At 40.8% G+C, this 16,486-nt stretch overlaps 1 gene segment (V, D, J or C); it reads left to right on the forward strand.

Annotated features, from left to right (window-relative positions):
• Positions 1 to 16,027: 16,027 nt before the first annotated feature.
• On the forward strand, positions 16,028 to 16,486 carry LOC129402859 (T-cell receptor beta chain V region 3H.25-like). The segment is given in 2 exon segments: positions 16,028 to 16,097; positions 16,191 to 16,486. Coding segments are annotated over 2 exon segments (366 nt in total).

Consider the following 16,486-nt stretch of genomic DNA (forward strand, 5'->3'; position numbering starts at 1 on the left):
ACCAAGGACAAGTTTCCCATCACCCATCCAAACTTCACATTTGCATCTCTGATGGTGACCAGTGTGCAGCCTAAGGACAGCGATGTCTATTTCTGTGCGGCTAGTGACACAGAGCTGAGCTGCGAGCAGAAGCCCAGGCAAGAACCTTTGCTCCCCCCAACCCCAGTGAACCAGTGGAGCCCCATGAAAGGAGGTGGGAGAGAAAAACCACAGTTTCCCTAGAGAAGACACGTGTGGCGGGTGAGGGAGGCAGAGAGACGAAGGGGGAAGGAATATCCTTGTTGTGCGCATTGGAGAAAGTATGTGACTCGAGAGCTAGTTCTACAGGGACACGGGCTGGACCTCTAAATGGCCAGTGGCATGAAAATGTCCGCAGCCTGAAAGTTCTAAGCTCTTGAATTCCACTGGCTTCCCGTGCTAATCATATAGACTTGACAAATCCACACACAGATCGTGTAGGCAGATTGTTACTCCTTTTATAAAATGCTGTGTATTTTCTGTAATGAATGTGGGCGTTTGTCTCTCCAAGACTCTTCAACTCTGTCTTGTCTCCACCCTTATAATAAAAGGGATCCTATACTAAAAGCACCCTTGCAGAGTTTCAGTGATGCTCAATGGCTTCTTGGCTAATGAATGAACAGAAAAGACCAGGCACAAGGGCCACTTAGACCCAGGCACAGACAGGATATGTGAGTTGACCTGGCTCTAGAAAAAAGAGCCAAAGGGAGAGGTGGGACAGAGAGGTTTACATAAAAAGTATGTTAGACTACAGGATTCATCTCTGGAGATAGAAAGTTCTGCCCCAAACTGGAGAACTATACATGTGACCCATGAGTATAAGGTCTTTCTAAGAGCCCTTTCCTAGGAAAACCCAAAAGGAACATAGGCACTGTCTGTCTTAAACATCTCTGTGTGTGACTCGAAAACTAAGCTAAGGATATCAAGGTACAGTCAATAGAGGAAATGTCCAACAAACAAATACTGAGATATTTAACGTCACCAGTCATCAGGAAAATCAGCAAAACACAATTACATAACATTTAAGATCCCTTTTGTTGCCAACGCATAAATGCACACAACCACTTACAAGTGTGTGCACACTCATGTATGGGTGTCGAAGCATCTTCTAATAAGGGCAATGCTGCAGGAGGAATTTCAGAGGCTAGGAGGCACAGCCCCAGAGTCCTTCCAGATTTTTCCATTCTTCAGATCCATCTCTTCCTTAGTCCCTGCATGACACAAAAGCTATTTGAAGTTGTGAGTCAGCTTGTCTTATAATTCAATATCCTGTAGATTTGCAGAGTCTCAAATCCCTTACTCTGGTCCACCCTCTCCTCAAGGGTCTTGAAGGGGATTAGTCGCCTGAACATACCTGACCTCTGCTTCTGGCTTTCCATTCTGGAATGTGTAAAGCAGCCTGACTCCTTTCGACAAACCGAAAGGGCATTTATGTTTGAAACGAAATGCCCTGTAAATATTTCAAATGCCTTATAAATATTTGAGTGTCTTTTAGATGCAATTTACTCTTAGTACTACTTTTTAAAATTTATTATGATTCTTTTTTTATTGAGCAAAAAGTGAGTTATGGTTTATGTACTGCAGATGACTTTTTTCCTAAATATTCTTACTGATGTCATATTATCTTTAAGAAAAAGTTTGGGGGGCAGTAAATATCATTCTCAAGTACCTTATATCAAAGTCTGTGTGTGCTTTTACCAAGAACATTACTTTCTCCATATAGGGTAAATAATTCCTGGAAGAATTCTTTGAAAGTTTCAGTGTAAATGAAATTAGGGTTCCCGTTTGTAATTCTCATCAGTGAACAGAGAGATCCTTATAAAATATGTCCTTTCAAATGATCAATGGAATTGTGAGAGGTTGTTTTTGTTAATTGTTAGACTCCAGCAGTGTTATTGAATCAGGTAGAAACAACATTCGTTTTTGAAGGAGCAAAGGGTTATTGTATAAAAATTCTCTTCCACAATCTAAAGGTTCGAGGTGGTTCAGACTGTTGAGTGAGTCCCTATCACAGAAGGCTAACCCCAGAGGAGGAAAGAGATGATTTTATTTTACTGTGTCATGTGTAGAAACTGAAAAGCTGATAGAAACTCAGACAGTTTAAGAGTTCTGTGGTCGGAAGCTTCTAATTTGCAAAGCAAAATGCACATTTCAGTTTGATATTGCCAATTGTCTATTTTTGTTTTTATTGTTTTTGTTTTGTTACCAACTTTCAAAAAAATAATTTCTAAGACCATCATCAAACAGCTTTCCCATTCTGCTTTGTTTTAGGATTTTTTTCAGTTCCAAGTTTCATTTTATTTTATTTAATTTTTAATTATTATAATTTAATATTAATGTTAACAGTATTAACATTTATGATCTTGCTGAATTGGAACACCTCATCTTTCTGCTTCTCCCATCCTCCCCAACTTGGAATTCTCTGTGGAATATGGAGAAATAAAACATGAAACATCAAACTATAAGCATTGGCCTTGGATTACAATGCCAAATTTTATATTTAAGTCCTTCCATCTGTTATATGTTGTTTTTGTGTAGAATAGTCTCTTCTTTTGATTATGGGTATCCAATTTTCATAGTCCCATTTACGGAAGACTATCTTTCCCCATTGAGTCTCCCTTGTCAAGAACGAGTTATCATTTATAATAGATTTATTCAGAGATATACTCTATCCCTTCCTCTGGTATATGTGTCTATTTTATGCCAGATCTATATTGTATTATTTTCTTTAACTTTATTTGTAATGAGGGAATATATTTGCAAACCATGTATCAAGGTGTTAATTTTTTAAAAGTATAGCTTAATGAATAGAAGAAAATAACCTGATTTGAAAATTGGCAAAAGACTTGGAGACAGTTCTTTAAGGAAAACAACCAATGTATAACAGATACATAAACAGATACATAAGAAGATGTTCAGTATCACCTGTTATCAGAGAAATTCAAATTAAAACCAAATTTGTATATCATGTGAGTTAATGTGGAAATTGGTTTTTAAAAGTGGATTGACAAAGATATGGAGACAATGAAATCTTTGTACTCCACTGATAAGAAATACAAAATTGTGTAGCCGCACTGGAAAACAGTACAACAATACCGTTTCCTAAAATACTTAAAAATAGAACTACCATAAGACCCAGCAGTCTCACTTGTGGGTATATACATATATTAGCACTGTAGCACTGTTGTTCCATTGCTCATCAATTTGCTCGAGTGGGCACCAGTAACATCTCCATTGTGAGACTTGCTGTTACTGTTTTTGTCATATTGAATACACCATGGGTAGCTGCCAGGCTCTGCCATGCGAGTGGGATACTCTCTGTAGCTTGCCGGGCTCTCCGAGGGGGGTGGAGGAATCGAACCCAGGTCGGCCACGTGCAAGGCAAATGCCCTACCTGCTGTGCTATTACACTTATTTTTTGCGATTTCTATACATTTTATTTTCATAAAGTAGTTTACAATAGTTCATTACAGATAATATTCGAACACCCACCCAACCAACAAGCATCTCCCACCACGATAAGAGGGCAGTGTGTAAAGGTTGTTGATTTCATTCTGGGGCCCTTTAAGCCCATATATAAGAGAATTCAAGCAAGTATGCTAAAACCAAACACATGTGTGCTGCTTTAGGTACATCAGTGGGCTAGAGTATAAGAGGTCGTGTGGCCACAAATGCATCCATGCACTCCAGGAAAAATTGCATCACTCTCTTCCAGGAGCTTTGTTTTATAGTCTCTAGACCTTGGCCGTTGATGAGATTACAGGGCTCTGGGGGAAGCTTGTGGGTGTGACTGCCAAGCTACTGGGAAACTGGGGATCTGGGTGGAGGAGGCTCAGTCCCAATCTGAGTGGGTTTGGAGATCTCAGCCACAGGTCTCACTTATCTTGGTTCCTCTGTCAGTCCCTTCATGGGTGAGGCTCATCCAAGTGTGTGGAGAGTGGCCTTGAGCATGGCTTTGGATGGGTTCTGGAGGTTTTGGCTGCCGGAGCTCTGCTTGGGGCGGGGAGGAAAACTCAAGCTACCCCCCTCTGAGGGGGCCCCGGTGAAAACAACCTGGCACAGGGGCAGGAGATTCTGCCTTGTGGGGATATATTTCAAAGAATTGGAAGAAAGATTTTGAAAAGATACATGCACTTCCATTCCATTGCATTACCATTTCACAATAGCCAAGATATAGAAACAACCAAACATCAACAGATAAGTGAAGAATGTACAATTTGCACATATAGAAGAATGTTATTAAGCCTGTTAAAAGAAGATATTTCTGGCATTTACAGCAACATGGATGAACCTGGAGGAAATTATTCTGAGTGAAATAATTTAGTTCCCACAACACAAATAACACAAGATTCAACTTATATGAAATATCTAAAATAATCAAGCTCAATTAATGGGTAGTGGCATGTGTCCCAGATGTGACTCAATCATAAAACACCTTGCATGCATCAGACTGTAGATTCCTCAGAACTACCCCAATCAGCCAATCATGCTACTCCTGGACATCACTGTATCACTGTATCACTATCATCCCGTTGTTCATCGATTTGCTTGAGTGGGCACCAATAACATCTCCATTCGTCCTAGCTCTGAGGTTTTAGCAGCCTCTATTTACTTTAACAATGGTGCAGCATTGGAGGCTCTTTCAGGGTCAGGGAGATGAGGCCCATTATTGCTACTGTTTTTGGCACATCAACTATGCCACTGGGAGCTTTCCAGGCTCTCCCATGTGGGCAGGATACTCTTGGTAGCTTGCAGGGTTCTCCGAGAGGGAGAACTAGATAATAAGAGCTTCCAGGAGCTTTGTTTTATAGTATCTGGATCTTGGCCATTGATGGGATTACACAGCACCAGGGGAAGTTTGTGGGTGTACTACCTAGCTACTGGAAAATAGGGGATCTGGGTGGAAGAGGCCAAGTCCTCTTCCGAGCACGCTTGGAGATCTCAGCCCCGGGTCCCACACACCTGGGTTCCTCTGCCAGTTCCTTCATGCATGAGGCTCATCCAAGCATGTGGAGAGGGGCCTTGAGCATGGCTGTGGCTGGGTTCTGGAGGTCTTCAGCTGCCGGGGCTCTGCTCATGGCAGGGAGGGAAACTCAACCCACCCGCTCCTAGATACCCCGGTGAAGACAGTGACATCACAAGAACAAAAACAACAAAAGAAAAGATGGTGGAAAAAGTTATGGTGGTAGCCAAGGTCTAGGTGGAGGGACCAATGGAGAGCTGTTCTACTGCCATCAAGTAGTTCCCATTTTGCAAGATAAATACTTTGTAGAGAAGCACTTTATAACATTGTAACTCAGTGCCTCTAGCGAGTAGTCCCACATGTGACAGGAGGGTAAAGTGCCTGGTAAGGGTGGTTACAACAACAGAAAGGAGCCCCAGGAAGCTTTTGGATGTGGTGAAATCTATTAACCATAGTATGATCTCATAGATTCACGCACACTAAACTCATCAAATTATATACATAAAATTATTTGCACATAAATTTAAAAATAAAAATTTTTAAAATCTGGTGTAGGAGGTAAATAAGCTAAATAAGTTAAAATGCTAATTTAAATGATAAAGGGGTGCTTGGGGTGTTCAGAAGAATGAGGGAAGAGCAAGCAAACCACTGTAGTACAGGAAGAACAGAGACCTGGGTCCTAGGCAACATGGTTTTTGCTTCTGAAAGAAAGAAGTAAAGAGTCTCAGCAACCCCTAACTTCAAACCCTGGGTCTTCCTCAAATATCCTCTATTTTGAGCTTCAAGGTAAAATATATTTGTTAGGATCAGTGTTTCTGCTCTTGTATCAGGCAAGCCCGGTGTGGTGAGAATTCAGTTGCCACCATCCAGGACGTTAGCAGACCCAACAGACAAAGAACAGGATTCTAGAATACATGTTGGAAGTAACATCCTAATGAAGAGCGGGGCTTAATGAAGTGGAATTGGGAATAATGAACCATCGAACATTTAAAAGGGGGGAAAGACCCAGTGTAAACTGTGCAGGCAGAAAGGAAATCGGTGCATTTAATGACTAGAAAGAGGTAGTGATGTGGCTGGAGCCAAAGTGAGGAAGGATAAGTGCAAGGTGAGATTAGACAAAGGTAAAGGTAGGTAGATATAAACATCAGATCATTCACGACCTTATAGATCAAGGAGGAGAGGTGACAACCTTTCAACATCTGTATTTCAAACCACAATACAAGCTCAAAGGGAGAGAGAAAGAGAGCGAGAGAGAGAAAATATATATACAGAGAAGATAGAGGAAAGTGCCTGTGATAGGGGCAGACTGGGGTGGGAAGGGGGGGTGATAGGAGGGAAATTGGGGACACTTGCGCTGAGAAATGTGCACTGGTGGAGGGGTGGTTGTTGGAATAATATATGACTATATATTATATAGTATGGAATAATATATTGGATAATAATGGATAACTTTGTCAGGGTCTATCACAGTGATTCAATAAAAAAATAAAAATAAAAATAAATTTAAAAAATAAATCAAGGTGTGGGCATTAAAATCATCATCATCATCATCATCATCATCATCATCATCATCATCATCATCACTGTCAACCTGTTGCTCATCGATTTGCTCAAGCAGGCACCAGTAACGTCTCCATGGTGAGACTTGCTGTTACTATTTTTGGCATATCAAATACACCATGGATAGCTTGCCAGGCTCTGCCTTTTGGGCGAGATACTCTTGGTAGCTTGCCGGGCTTTCCGAGAGGGGTGGAGGACTCAACCCAGGTTGGCGGCATGCAAGGCAAATGCTTTGCTATACCCGCTATGCTATTGCTCCAGCCCGGGCATTAAAATACCAAGTTTAATAGGAATCTCTGAGTCTTTTAAACATAGACTTTTAAGAAGTCATCTTTGGAAGTTTTAGCAAAATTGCACAGGTGGTACAGAGTTCTCATATATATCCTGCCATGGATGAAAATTTGACATTTTGACTTAGTGTTTGTTATTGGTCATGTGGTGGTGATGGTATTATATGTGTTGCTGCTGCTTGTTATTGTTATTAATGTTGGTGGTGGTGGTGTGTGTTTACACACATGCAACCATAAGTGATTTTTTAAGAATCATTCTGGCTATAGTATTAAAAAAAATACAGTGCAATGTGGAAAATTCTGTTACAGAGAATCACTACAGTTATCCAGGTAGGTGACAGGAATGGGAATGAGATGGTGATAGAGCTACAAGGAAACGAGAAGTTTAAGTGAGGTTTAGGAAGCAGACTCAAAATCCTTGATCCTTGATAAAATCTGAAAAGTAACATATAGGAAAATTAAAGATGACCACACTTTCAGATGGATTAAGAGAACCTGGGACCAAACCCAGGTTGGCTATGAGTAAGGTAACTCACTGAACTCTTTTCCCAGCCACCTCATTTCTATTTCTGTTTTGTCTGGCTGTGACTCCCACTCAACTCAGGGACATAAAGTTAGTGAGAAGTCAGGGGGAATTTTCCTCTTTGACCAGTAGGGGGTGGTGTGTGTCTTTTGTAAAGTACCTCTTCCTTCATTGGAAGAGTTAAACAGCAGATATATATTTTTTGATTGTCATTATTCTTTTTATTATTCATTATTCTTTTTAAAATTTTTAAATAAAATTTAATAATATTTAATTTCACAATATTTAATTACATTTAATATTTGAACACCAACCCCCCCACCATTACACCTTCTCACCAAGAAGGTGAGATCCCAAGCCCCAACCCCTGCCCCAAAGCAGAAACAAAATAACTTATTTTGTATTTTTTGCTATGAAAACCATTGAAAATGCTTCAAAAAAGTATTTTTAGAGGAAACAATGTGAAGATTTTTCACCCAGGGGTCAGTAAGTCCTTTTACAAAAGATCACTAACATGTTTTTGGGTTTTTAAAAAAATTTTTAAATTTTATTGAATCACCGTGAGATAGTTACAAGCTTTCACGTTTGGGTTACAATCTCACAATGATCAAACACCCATCCCTCCACCAGTGCACATTCCCCACCACCAATATCCCAGGTATACCCCCCCTTTCCCACCCTCCCCCTGCCTCTAAGGCAGACAATATTCCCCATACTCTCTCTCTACTTTTGGGCATTATAGCTTGCAACACAGACACTGAGAAGTCATCATGTTTGGTCCATTATCTACTTTCTGCATGCATCTTCCATCCCAACTGGTTCCTCCAGCATCATTTTCTTAGTGATCCCTTCTCTATTTCATCTGCCTTCTCCCCTCCACTCATGAAGCAGTCTTCCAGCTATGGGGCAATCCCCTTAGCCCTTGTATCTACTGTCCTTGGGTGTCAGTCTCATGTGATGCTACCCTACACTCTACAAATGAGTGCAGTCCCTCTATGTCTGTCCCTCTCTTTCTGACTCATTTCACTTAGCATGATACTTTCCATGTTGATCAGCTTAAATGCAAAGGTCATGACTTCATCTCTCCTAACAGCTGCATAGTATTCCATTGTGTAGATGTACCAAAGTTTCTTTAACCAGTCATCTGTTTTAGGGCATTGGGTTGTTTCCATATTTTGGCTATTGTGAATAGGGCTGCAATAAATATATAGGTACAGATTTCATTTCTACTGTGCTCTTTTTCATCCTCGGGATATAGTCCCAGAAGTGGTATTGCGGGGTCAAATAGAAGCTCCGTTTCTAGTTTTTGAAGGACTGTCCATATTGTTTTCCAGAAAGGCTGGACCAATTGTCATTCCCACCAACAGTGAAGGAACGTCCCTTTTTCCCCACATCCACGCCAGCACTGGTTGCTTTTGTTCTTTTGAATGTGTGCCAGTCTCTGTGGTGAGAGATGATATCTCATTGTTGTTTTGATTTGCATCTCCCTGATGACTAGGGATGTGGAGCATTTTTTCATGTGCCTTTTGGCCATTTGTATTTCTTTTTTGAGGAAACTTCTTTTCATTTCTTCTCCCCATTTTTAATGGCGTTGAAGGTTTTTTTCTTATACAATTCTCAAGTATCTTGTATATCCTTGATATTAATCAGATGGGTATTGTGTAAATATTCTTTCCCATTCTGTGGGCTCTTTCTGTATTTTGGTCACTGTTTCTTTTGAAGTGCAGAAGCTTCTTAGTTTGATGTAGTCCCATTTGTTTATGTTTGCTTCCACTTGCATGGTCAGTGATGTTTAGTCCTTAAATATGCTTTTAGCTTCAATGTTCAGAGTTCTGCCTACATTTTCTTCTATGAACCTTATAGATTCATGTCTGATATTGAGGTCTTTAATCCACTTTGATCTGACTTCTGTTCCTGGCATTAGACAGAGGTCAGAGTTCATTTTTTTGCAGGTAGCTATCCAGTTTTCCCAGCACCACTTGTTGAAGAGGCTTTCCTTGTTCCACTTTGCATTTCTTGCTCCTTTGTTAAAAATTAAGTGGCCATATATTTGGGGGTCTGTGACAGGATATTCAACTCTGTTCCATTGGTCTGCAGGTCTGTTTTTATCCCAATACCATGCTGTTTTAATTACTACTGCTTTGTAGTAGAGTTTGAAGTTTGGTGTATTTTTTTTTCTGCTGAAGTTTGGTGTATTTGAGGGGCTTGTCTTGTCTTAAAGTAGACCATTCAGTTATTCTTGTAACCATGGTTTTGAGTCTATGAAGTTTCTGAGCTGTTGTTTATCTGTGAAACTGTGTTTTTCCTTCTGTTATGAATGAGAGTCTAGCTGGGTAAAGTATTTTTGGTGAGGCATTTATTTCATTGAGTTTTTTCACTATATCCCACCACTGTTTTTGGTCCAAGAGGGTTCCATCAGATAAGTCAGCTGTGAATCTTAAGGATGCTCCTTTATAGGCAATTTCTTTCTTTGATCTTGCTGCTTTCAGGATTTTGTCTCTATCTAAGGCTTTGGTCATTTTTATCAGGATGTGTCTTGGGGTATTTTTATTTGGATTTTCTAGCTGGTACCCTTCGGGCCTCCTGAATGTGGTCACATGTTTTCTTCAGCTCTGGTAACATCATAGCAATGATGTCTTTGACAGTTTCTTCTTCATCAGGGTTTTCTTCCTGTCCCTCTGGGACGCCAATAATTCTTATATTACTCCTCTTGGCTTCATCACGATCTTCTCTTGCCATCTATTCCCAGATTGTCAGTCTTTTTTCCATATTTTGTTGTTTTCTAGAGAGTCTCTGGACTTCATCTTCGAACTCACTAATTCTGTCCTCAGCAGCTGTTACTTTGCTGCTGAGGCCGTCCAGTGAGTTTTTTAATTCTCCTACCAGGTTTTTCATGTCTGACATTTCCATTTGTATTTTCCGCATCTCTACCTTCAAATCTTCTTTTTTTTTTTTTTTTTTTTTGCTTTTTGGGTCACACCTGGCGATGCACAGGGGCTACTCCTGGCTCTGCACTCAGGAATTACCCCTGGCGGTGCTCAGGGGACCATATGGGATGCTGGGATTCGAACCCGGGTTGGCCGCGTGCAAGGCAAACGGCCTACCCGCTGTGCTATCACTCCAGCCCTACCTTCAAATCTTCTTGTATTTTATTGGTATTGCTTTCCATTGTTTTTTATAGCTCCCTTAACATCCTCAGTAGCTCCTTTCTAAATTCCTTGTCAGAGAGGTTGTATAGCACTTTATTGCTGTTGGGGTCTTCTGGGCTAGCCTCTTCAGCAAGTAAGGTTGGTGGGGATCTGCGTTGCTTTACCATTGTGACCTATGTGGCTCAGCCCTTTATACTCACTGATATTATTCTGTTTATGATGCAATATTAATTTAGGTGGGCTTAATGAGATATTGGTTAACATGTTTCTGTTGGTTAAGCTAACCTGGTGAAAGTTCTAGCTAAAAGGCTAACTTCTGGTTCTTGTGGAATATGGAGGGAAGAGAAAAACTCGTGGCCACTAATGCGGCCACAGCTCTGGGCAGGAGCCCCGACCCGGGCTGGTACCTGAATTGGGTGGCAGAGAGCACGCAGCAAGATCACTAACATGTTATTAAAAGTTGAGCCTTGTGTGCTTATCTTATACACATATATACATATATATGTTAAAAAATATTTCCCTCTAAGATTGGTTGCCTCCTACTTTTTTCATTTTTTAATCTTTTAAAGGTATTAATTTTTTTAATTAATTCACCATGAGGTATAGTAACAAAAATTTCATGTTTGAACTTTGATCATACAGTCATCAAACACCCATCCCTTCACCAGTGCATGTTTTCCACCACCAAAATCCCCAGTACCCACCCCCCATTCCACCCTTGCCTGTTTGGCAGACAATTTGCAAAATATTCTTTCTCTACTTTAGTTACCTTTGATATTTTGAGACCAGTCCTACCACTCCTCAAAACTACCGAAAATGCAATGCTAGACAGTGTGTTTTGTATTGCTTGTTATGGATATAATATAATGTTGTGTGGCCGCAAGAGCAGCCACATGCTCTAGGAATTCTAAAATTTTAATAATTAGGGTCTCAAAAAATCGCTGCAGCAAGTTGCTTGGGTCTGAGATTCGTTTGCGTGTCTCTGGATCTTGGCTGTGTGGGAGCTTAAGTAGATGGTGGGTGGGTGTGGCATCATCCCATCAGGGTGGGGTGAAGGAGAAGGGCCCACCCGAGACTTGGGATTTGCCATCACCTCGACTCATATCTGGAGCTTCTCTCTGGCTTCAGAAAGTGGCGACAGCCTGAGCTCTTAGAGGGCAGGCAGAGGGACAACACCCACCCCCATCTGGAGCAGCCCAGCGGAGAAGGCCTATTGCAAAGTCCCGGGCCATCTCTGCAGCAAGTTGCTGGGGTCTGAGATTTGTTTGTGTGCCTTGCCTCCTACTTTAAACCCCATCGAATGTGGTGCGGGACTCTTGGAGCATGGGTGGTGTGAGGTATGAGTTGTCCAGGAATACATTCATTTGTGGGTAAGGTTCAACCCGAGCGTGTGGAGATCAGCTGTGAGCATGACGGTGGTTGAATTCTGAAGGTTTTCGGCTGCGGGGGCTGTGTCCCTTGGGGTGGAGAGAGGCCTCACCTGCCCCCCTCTGGGGTATCCCTTATGGAAAAGCCTGGAATGGGGTCCGGCAGCATGGCTATGGCCTGTTATGCTTTCTTCCGGGAGAGAAGCACAATGGACAGTAAATATTCTTGAGGTGAGACTTTCTGCTTGAGTAAGTGACCCACAGATACCCTGGGATGCTGGGATGCCTGTGGGCACTGAGGCTGCAAGTTCTACTCATATATTTTTTATAACTCCAGAGCATTTGCCACAGGTTCAGTGTTTGTGGTCATCCAAGTCACTCATAAGTCATGAATATCATTGCAATTACTGTTCAACATTGTCACTGTCATCCCATTGCTCATCGATTTGTTCTAGCAGGCACCAGTAACATCTCTCATTGAGAGACTTATTGTTACTGTTTTTGGCATATCTAATACACATGGGTAGCTTGCCAGGCTCTGCCACGCGGGTTCGATACTCTAGGTAGCATGCCAGGCTCTCCGAGAGGGGCGGAGGAATAGAACTCGGGTTGGTCGCGTGAAAGGCAAATGCCCAACCACTGTGCTATCGATCCAGCCCATTGTGCTGAATAAAAATCCAGTGAAATAAGAATAAGAGGGTAAAATGAGAAAGGAAAGGGAAGAATAATTGACAGACAACAAGTCGAGAAGATTCAAAGGGATCTAGAGAAACAATATTTTATTGACTAAAAAAAAAGTTTGTTAACATAAGTTTTGTTAACCAAGGATACATAAAGGTTTCTTCTGTCTCTGCATTCAGGAATCATTCATGATGATTCTCAGGGGACCACATGTGGGGCCAGGCATCAAATCAAGTCGACTGTGTGGCAAGAAACACATGCACTATACTAACTCTCTGGATTCTAAACAAGACATTCAGGCAGACAATTAGTAAAACTCTATAGACAATCACTGAAGAGTATGAAATAACTGGTATACGTAGCAGATATTATATATGTAAGCTCCACCATAAGGCTCTTCTAGTTTCTTCAATGTCACCTATATTAACCAATGCAGCAGCAATCAAATAAAATTTGACAAAAGTTATCTGATACTAAATAGGAAAAGTGGACAAGAATAGGCAAGATAATAATATTGAAGAAGTGCAATTGAGGGAGTTTATCCTAAGAATCATCACATTACTTTATGATATGAATAGTGAAAACATAAAATAGAAAAATTAAAAATAATTGTCATAAATCAGACTTAAGCATACTTAGGATAGCTATAGAAAAAGGATTCTATTGCAGGTGGATAAAGGGATCTATTACAGACAATTCTGGGACAAGGTATTACCAATTGGAAGAACAGGTGAGAATGAGATATGAGAATGATAATGAGAAATAATCATTTCCTTATCATGGCATAAGCAAAAGAGTTGTGTAAAAAACTAAAGAACGCTGAGGGGGGCGTGTGCACTCGCGGGCTCTCCGGGTGGCTCTGTCTCACCACCCGCGTTCGGTGCTCTGGAACCGCAGTGTGTGGACTGGATCGGGACGGCCGGTGGTCAAGGACAGGCGAAGGAAGAACGAGGATCAAGCTGGTTGCTGATTAGTTACCGTTTATTCAATCTTCAGACTTTCTCATCTCCCGCACTCCCAGCTCCGGCCTCTCTCTGGATCTACTCTGCTCAACTGCCACCTCTCTCTGGCTTCTCTCTCTCCTCCTCTTCTCTCTCCCACCTTGCCCTCTAGGCTACAACCAGCCAAGTAGCCAAATCAACATAAGAAAAGCCCTTCCTGAGGGCAGGGCACTCCAAAGCCCTTCCTCACTCTTAAGGTTTTTTTCTTTTCCTTAGTCCAGGAACTTATTAACATCTCAATACTAGTTATTTTTGTATGGACATAGCAAGGGATACATTGAGGCTTGCAAGGCAGCTCTCCTGGCAACATCTTGCCACAGGCTCAGACCACAGCACTCAGGCCAGATTAATCATTCCTCATCCTAGCAGGGTCCAAATCTAGTTATCACTGTTTGGATCATGACAGCATTTGTCCATGATCAAGCTCTTAACTTATAGTTAAGCATTAGGCACTTTGGCCAGGCCCATCTCGATGCCAGGGTAGCACACAACTCACCGCTTGCCCTGGGTCCTTCTTGTCCCACTTCGGGACCGTGCTTTGGGGGTGCTAGGAAGTAGGGGCAGCTGAGGCTTAGGTCAAGAGAACAGATGCCCTGGAGGAAAATATCATGTAGAGTCAAATGACTCCCAGGTTACAAAAGCATAACATTTGTTAAGTCTTCCTGTGTCTATACAAAAAGGACTTGCTCTGAATAAACTATGCAAAGGACTCAAGGAGAAGAGAAAAACATTATTTACAAGTCAACAGAACACCAAGAAAGAAGCTACAAATAAACAAAGAGGAATAGGAGCACTGTAATGGGAGTAACCCAATAAACCTAAACTACTGAGGCTATGTTATCCTACAGAGTTGCTCTAAATAAATGAAATGCTGAAATGCAAAACTCAATCTGTTAATTTCTTTGTAAATTATGGGTTTTTAATAAATACTTCTATGAACTTGTCTATGGAATCTTTTCTTATACATAATTAAAGATGAAGGCCCACAGCAACAATACAGGAGGAAGTGCTTGCATTGCAGCTGGTCAAGCCCAGTGGATCACTAGGACCAAGTATGGTCCCTGGTCCCCACCGGGAGTGATTCCTAAAAACAATGACATGAGTAAGAACAGCCAGGTGGGACCCCCTCCAGAACAAAAGAAAAAAAAAAGAAGAGTGAAAGGTATATAACTTAAAGTAACAGATGATGAATTATATTTAAGAAATTTAACTGAAAACTAGCACAAAGAGGAAAAAAAACACTACAAATTGGGAAGATGTTAGTAACACCGAGAAGTGACAAAAGCCTGAAATCCAAAATTTGTAAAGAACTGGAACAAATAAATAATAATTAATCGATATAAACAAAATATGGGCAAATGGCAGTCGATGTAAGTCACAACTGACTTATACATTTTAAAAAGTTCAACCTCATTAGCCATTAGAAAAATGCAAACTAATGCTATGAGAAGCAATTTCAATCTCATAGATTTTAAAAACTAAATTAGTTTCAAGTACAAGTGGAATCCTAAATGTAGAGTAATTGTAAGCACTCATGAGCTATGGCTGAAACTATTCATTGGCAGTAATTAAGTTATTAGGAATTTTACCATGTTCCGTAAGGTTGACACAATGATTCTAAAGGTCTATCTCTGCATTCCCAGGTATAGAGATCTTGAACGTGGATATACAGAGAATGTTTACAAGAATTCAGGGAAGTTATAGTAACACAAACACAAAATAAAACAAAAATTGGGGCATTAATTCAATAGTGGGTAATAAAATATGTAAGGGAATAGAATGGAATGCTACATCAACATCTGTTAATTTCACAGATAAATGTTAAATTTTTTAAAATGCTACAGTGGGCAGAAATAAAATGAGTTCTTCTGGGTAAATTCCAAAGACACAACTTTAAAATTAAAAATAATTTACAGATTCTTATTTAATTGTCAAAACCTGTGATGAAAAGTTAGATTTAAAAAAATCTAAACTGGGTTTGGTTTAAAATTGTCCAGCAATAATCTAGCTCCTCAATTGACAGTTTAAGAAAAGGCATTCAATTTATTATTTCCTAGTTGCATTGCATATTTGCCATAAATATTGCTTTGTATACTAAGCATTTAATTTGTAAATGCAACAGCTGCCACATTACTTGATAATTCTAAAAAGCACAACTGATATTCCTCATGCTGTGCAATTTATTATTTAAAGATGGAAGGAAGGAGGGAGAGAGGCAAGTCCACACATTAGCATGTCAAATAAATAACGTCTAAGTGATTTTTATAATTTTTAAAAATCGGACGAGAAGAATCAGTGAAGGAAACAAAAGCAAGTTCAAATTTGCCCTGGTTATTCTGAAGAGCTCTGCCTCGTCTCCTGTGTGCTGTGTGATGTTTGTGTCCGTGGACATCAAATGCCTTCCAAGGCGTTGCAGATACACATGAGGAGCCTTAGACAAAATGCCACAAGCCACTGCTTGTCCCCTGGGTCAACATGCGCTTCAAGCTTCTCTGCTGTGTGTTTCTTTGGTCCTGGGGATCAGGTCAGTTTCTGCTACGAACTTGTCTGATTCTAGTTTCCAGACTTGCCCCGTCCTCATAATATAAAAATCCTGGTTTTTATTCCCCCCTGCATTTTGGGTTTTTTTCCTGCACAGCCTCTGAGGTCACCCAGAGTCCTCGACATCTACTCAAAGAAGAAAAACAGAAAGCCACGATGGATTGTGTCCCTGTGAAAACGCATATTCACGTGTTCTGGTATTACCAGAAGCCGGGAGAAGAGATCAAGTTTTTGGTTTACTTACGAAGTCAATATATTACTCACAAAATACGAGGGTTTGAGGAGAGATATTCAGCTCAGTGCCCCCCAGACTCACCCTGCAGCCTGGAAATCAAGTCCAGTGAAGCCGGGGACTCGGCCTTTTATTTCTGCGCCAGCAGTGAATCACGGTGA

Source organism: Sorex araneus, chromosome 1 (assembly GCF_027595985.1).
Source record: "Sorex araneus isolate mSorAra2 chromosome 1, mSorAra2.pri, whole genome shotgun sequence".
In the NCBI taxonomy this organism is placed as follows: domain Eukaryota; kingdom Metazoa; phylum Chordata; class Mammalia; order Eulipotyphla; family Soricidae; genus Sorex; species Sorex araneus.